The following is a 6,302-nucleotide window of genomic DNA, read 5'->3' as shown; positions in this document are numbered from 1 at the left end:
GTCAGGGAAAGGATTCCAGAAATGTCTTGTGAAAACGCAGTCCTATAATTAGGCCCTATTCAAGGGACGAAAACCGGGAACATAATGATAATACTTGACGGGTTACCCTAATGTTGTTAATTGTCCATGTCCTAGTTAATATTTCAGAAAATATCGTCGTGTATCTAATGTATAGTAATGGATCACAGTCATAGGATGATCAGCTTACCGGGAAACAGATGTACCCGTGTGATATCTCAGGTAAATAGTGTAGAACGTATCGGTCCCATCGAACATCAGATAACATATAGCCAAGGTGTATACAGAAAATGACTTCTAAACAAGGTCAACATGATAGACTGGCATTGGATGCTATTTTAAAGAGAATACAAATTCCATGTAAAAATGGAACCGTTTCGCTTTCGATTTGTAGGCTATATAAAGAAATGACTCGGACACACTTATATTGTCATCAAACCTAGGCCACGTCAGCGGTAACTCGAAGCAATCATGTGGTAAGCTAAATTAATGTTATATTATTTTATAGTTTCTTGTATTAGAATGGAGATAATTGGGTATAAGTTTACTAGGTCTTTCAATTTACATGTCGATTATCCCTTGTGCCATCCGTGGTACTCTTGCGTAAGACTGGCTGGGAGTAGTCTATAATATAAGACTTCGAAGGTTTTTACGTTTTTTATCGGATATTTACATTTTTGTTATTTGCAGAACCTCGACGGCAAATAACAAAAATGTAAAATATCCGATAATGAACGTAAAAAATAACGATTTGAACCTTCGAAGTCTTATATTATATTACTAAGGCTAGGAGGTACAGACGTCTCCAAGTGAGTGATGTAGCAAAATGGCTAATTGATATCAAATTACGGAAGTAAGTTTAAAAGAATGTGCTTATTTCAGCTACCACAATAATGGTAGATTAATTGGATCGTGGGTCCACTTAATAGATATGTTCAGAAATGAGAACAGCTACAGATTAATTATAACTACATTTCTTAAAACCTAGAATTATTTAGAGGTATTTTTTTTTCTTTGAAATAAATATCTTCTTAGCCTAGGTACAACTTGGGAAACGTGAAGTACTTTTGACTGCTGTTCGTTTCAATTCGTCTCAAGTCAAGAGGTAGCAGGCATTCTAACTTAGTCATTTTATTAACAGTGTAGTAAACTTCCTTATACATTAAACAGAGAGTTCTTAAAAAATATCCCTGAATACTAGTACGTAGTATGACCGAAGTAGATGAAAAATCAGTTGTGCGAAGTGACCCGCATTGATTCTTGTTAAAAGCTCAATGTTAGCCCGAGTTTCCTCTAGCCCTGACACCATAACTATCTACACCAGACATTGTTCAGGGCCAGAGGACACTCGGACTAGCTCTATGTATATGGCAGCTCTATACGTTTTAATCAGAAGTAAATAACAGACGGATTATGTGATAAATAGAAGATCCACATCAGTGGATATGTCATATGGAATTATTAAACGAATCCAATAATCTAATAATAAATTAACTGGCCGAGCCTATGTTTCAAATCAGGCGTAAAATTATCATATTTTTGTAGATGCATTCTAATGTCTGTGTTTGTTACAGCACGGGCGAAATCTACTTCGATATCGGCGTACCCAATAACTGGAAGCCTCCGTCCAGATCTGACGAGGTATGGTCGGGCCCTGAAGACAAAGCCCTGAGGCGATTCCACGACAAGTACGTCAAGATAGAAAAATCTACTTTCCATAACAATCAAGTAGAAGTTAGTCGCATATTGAAGAGTCTGTATAAGGAGCTGAAGACACTCGAGACATCTCATCAGTTTCTGAGGTTCCGACCATTTGTAAAGCAAGGAGGTTCAAGAGAAGGTTTAAAGGTCGGAAAGGCTAATGAATTCGATGCAGTACTCCCTTTCACCTTCCTTGGAACAACCGCAGCCATCAGGGAATCGCCCAGCAACAAGCTGCCAGCAGGTTTGGGTGAAATCGAGATTGTCAAAGTCAATAGACGCATGAATGTTCATCCGAAAGGTCTCTTTGTGGAAAGAAGCGGTAAACGGTTTGTGGACTCCAGGGTCTTCCATGACCAGTTGATCAAGGGACGCGTGGATGCAGCTATACAAAAGTTGAACAAAAATCCAGACTTCGCCCGCTACAACATCAAGCGCCAAGCTACCGCCCCAGCCATAAAACTGGACGCTACGGTGAACGGGAATAAAATCAGCATAGACGTGGTACCGGGATATAACATTCGACAGAAAGGGTCAACCCTCAGAAAGTTCATGGTCTCGAGATGGATTCCAGACTCCCAAAATGACAACCGATTCGAGCCCATCCCTAACCCAAACTTAGCTTGGCGTGTGTCTCACTCTCAGTTCGAGATGCGGATTCTGGACCGATGGATTTCCACCAATTTGACCGCACAGCGCCTCGTGAGAGGTGCAAGAATACTTAAAGCCGTTCGAGAGAATGACGTTGAAAGGATTCCTAGCTCGCAACTGCATCACGTTCTGTCTTCTTATCATATCAAGAACGCTCTTCTTCACGGAATTTTGCATCTGAGAAAGATCGATGACGTTTGTTTACCCAGTGTGACATCGGCTTGCAATCATCTTGTCCATATACTCGACACTTCTTTGGAACACAGAAACCTTCCGCAATTCTTCTCTGACAACCCAAGCCTAGAGGAGTTTTTTCCTATCTACAATTTCCACACAGATTATCCGCCGGTGAATTTGTTTAAGGAGATGTCCGAAAGTGAAACCCAACAAATCGGATCCGATCTTTCCAAGTCACTTGCCTACTTCAATATGAAACCTCTTCTGGACAGTGTCACCGATATTCGCGAAGATAAGCTTGAGCCATTCTCGAGAAAGGTCAAGGCCAACTGACAATCGTGCAACAATAACGAAGGCGACAGTCTCAATACATATCATTCAGTCAAATACGGAATAGGATACCTTATATTGTATATGTAACAAATAATGTACATGAAGATAGGTGTTAAAATAACTTTTTTTTTTAATTGTATATTTTAGTTTCATTGGTATTAGATCTAGTTTATTATTAATGCCCGATTTACATCTGGCGCTGCAATACATGCAACGTCCGTGACATGTCAATGTTGAATGTATTAATACATATACTTATGATGTACATATATACTTACTATAACATGTATCTTGTTATTCATATTGAATAAAAAAAAATAACATCAAGTGCCACATTGTTTCTAGCCCGTGTTATGTATAGACATATGTATATGGTGTGAGGAGATACAGTCAAAGGGAGATAATTCAACTCCATTTGTACATGCGTTATTCCCCTTGTTAATCCTCTTTTGTAAGAAAAGAACACCTTTTTGGAGAGAGAAGAAGAATAAAACGGGAGACATTCATGAGAAGCCTCGTTGAGTGTGTTTTATTGAGCTCTACCCCAATTCCCCGATCACACCCGCGTCAGCTAGCGGTGATTCCTATAGCAAGTTCTTGTCATAAGCTAGCAATGTTTAAACTGTAGTTTGGAAAATAACAAGACAAATAAATCATATATCTAACTCGAGAAATCATATAACTCAAGAAAAGTAAAACTTGTGGAAAATATAGACAACAGAAACAAATATTGGCATTGAGACCATTGAAATGAAACAAGGGAAATACAACCTGATTCTCGAAGAATATATGTACCCCCTCGCCATCTAGATAAACTCCGGGTATTGTCACTGACAGAGTAGTAACAACTGACCAAGTAACTATGAGACATATCGAACACTTGGAACTTCATATAACAGATTTCTTGAGTTTATATCGCTCTAATTTGCTATTTCGGACACCGTCGTACAACGTTTGTAATAACGTTATTGTGACGACAAATATTTATGATGTCGCAGTCAATATATGACGTTGCATGATTGTCTTTGTAGAGGAAACACGAGCTCAACTGTTATTGAGCTTTGTCCTTTGGTGACCCATATAATGACCTTTGGTATATCTTCAAACTGTAATAGGATATGCATATAAAATGTATGATACGATCGACACGGATAAACAATTTGTCCTATTAAACGTTCGGTTATTTATTCATAAACCGAGATCCGCTGTAACATTTGAATATGGAACCGGTGTCATTTTAAACATAAAATATGGAAATGGGTCAGTATGTTGTGGGTCCATTTTCAACGTTGAATATGGAACCGTGTCATTTTAAACATATAATATGGAAATGGGTCAGTATGTTGTGGGATCCATTTTCAACGTTGAAGATGGAACCGTGTCATTTTAAACATATACTATGGAAATGGGTCAGTATGTTGTGGGGTTCATTTTCAACGTTGAATATGGAACCGGTGTCATTTTAAACATATAATATGGAAATGGGTCAGTATGTTGTGGGGTCCATATTCAACGTTGAAAATGGACCCCACGACATTCTGACCCATTTCATATTATTTTAAAATAAAATGACGCGGTTCCATCTTCAACGTTGAAAATTGACCCCACAACATACTGACCCATTTCCATATTATTTACTGAAAATTACCCCGGTTCAATATTCAACGTTGAAAATGGACACCACGATATACTGACCCATTTCCATATCATTTGCTGAAAATGACCTCGGTTCCATATTCAACGTTGGAAATGGACACCACGATATACTGACCCATTTCCATATCATTTGCTGAAAATTACCCCGGTTCCATATTCAACGTTGAAAATGGACACCACGATATACTGACCCATTTCCATATCATTTGCTGAAAATGACCTCGGTTCCATATTCAACGTTGAAAATGGACCCACAATATACTGACCCATTTCCATATCATTAGTTTAAAATGACCCCGGTTCCATATTCAACGTTGAAAATGGACCCCACAATATACTGACACATTTCCATATCATTATTTTAAAATGACCCCGGTTCCATATTCAACGTCGAAAATGGACCCCACGACATACTGACCCATTTCCATATCATTTACTGAGAATGGCCCCGGTTCCATATTCAACGTTGAAAATGGACCCACAATATACTGACCCATTTCCATATCATTAGTTTAAAATGACCCCGGTTCCATATTCAACGTTGAAAATGGACCCCACAATATACTGACACATTTCCATATCATTAGTTTAAAATGACCCCGGTTCCATATTCAACGTTGAAAATGGACCCCACGACATACTGACCCATTTCCATATTATTTACTGAAAATGACCCCGGTTATTAGATTTTCAAAGTGACACCAGTTCCATATTCAAACGTTAGAGTGGATCTCGGTTCATGAATAAATTACCGAAAACATAATTGGACAAATCTATGTCGATCAATATCGTATACATGTTTTATGTAGCTTATGATAGTTAATATTTATACAAAATGTCATTACATGTGTCACCAAAGTTCAAAGGTCAATGTCGATTAACATCGTATACGTACATTGTAAGAATATGCATATCAAATAACAATTTGAAGTTTATACCAAAGGTCATTAAAATTGACACCAAAGGTCACAAGTCAGATTCTTCAAAAAGATGGACCAATGTCGTGAACATGCCATATGCGTATCTTATATAGTTGAAAGTTACACAAAAGGTCATTATATTGGTCACCAAAGATCATAGGTCAAAATTTTTATCAATGTCGATCAATATCGTTTTCATGCTATGTGAATATTATATAGCAGTGATAAGTTATACCAAAGTTTATTAAATGGGTTACCGAAGGTCACAGGTCAAATTGTGTTTCAATGTTCATCAATATCATATACATTTTTATATGTATAACCTATTACAGATTGAATATATACCAAAGGTCATTATATGGCTCACAAAAGGTCAAAGGACAAATTGTGTATCAATGTCGATCAATATCGTGTGCATGTTACATGAATATCTTATAACAGTAATGAGTTATAGCAAAGGTCATTATATGGGTCACAATAGGTCACAGGTCAAATTGTTAATCAATGTCGATCAATATCGTGTTCATGTTACATGAATATCTTGTAACAGTAATGAGTTATAGCAAAGGTCATTATATGGGTCACAATAGGTCACAGGTCAAATTGTTAATCAATGTCGATCAATATCGTGTTCATGTTACATGAATATCTTGTAACAGTGTTAAGTTATTTCAAAGGTCATTATATGGGTCACCAAGGGTCAAAGGTCAAATTATTAATCAATGTCGATCAATATCGTATACATCCCATATGCATGTTATATTTCAGTTTAAATATATACCAAAGGTCATTATAATGGACACCAAAGATCACAGGTCAAATTATTAATTAATGTGGACCAATGTC

At 37.3% G+C, this 6,302-nt stretch overlaps 1 protein-coding gene across 1 annotated transcript; it reads left to right on the top strand.

Annotated features, from left to right (window-relative positions):
- Positions 1-361: 361 nt before the first annotated feature.
- LOC117318736 lies at positions 362-3,392 on the top strand. The gene is made up of 2 exons (XM_033873691.1): positions 362-494; positions 1,593-3,392. Exons 1-2 carry the CDS (start codon positions 490-492, stop codon positions 2,878-2,880), a joined length of 1,293 nt encoding a protein of 430 aa, XP_033729582.1. The 5' UTR covers positions 362-489; the 3' UTR covers positions 2,881-3,392.
- The last annotated feature ends 2,910 nt before the right edge of the window (positions 3,393-6,302 follow it).

Source organism: Pecten maximus, chromosome 2 (genome assembly GCF_902652985.1).
Source record: "Pecten maximus chromosome 2, xPecMax1.1, whole genome shotgun sequence".
NCBI lineage: Eukaryota > Metazoa > Mollusca > Bivalvia > Pectinida > Pectinidae > Pecten > Pecten maximus.
The sequence above is the reverse complement of the archived record's forward strand: the minus strand, read 5'-3'. Positions and strand labels throughout refer to the sequence as shown.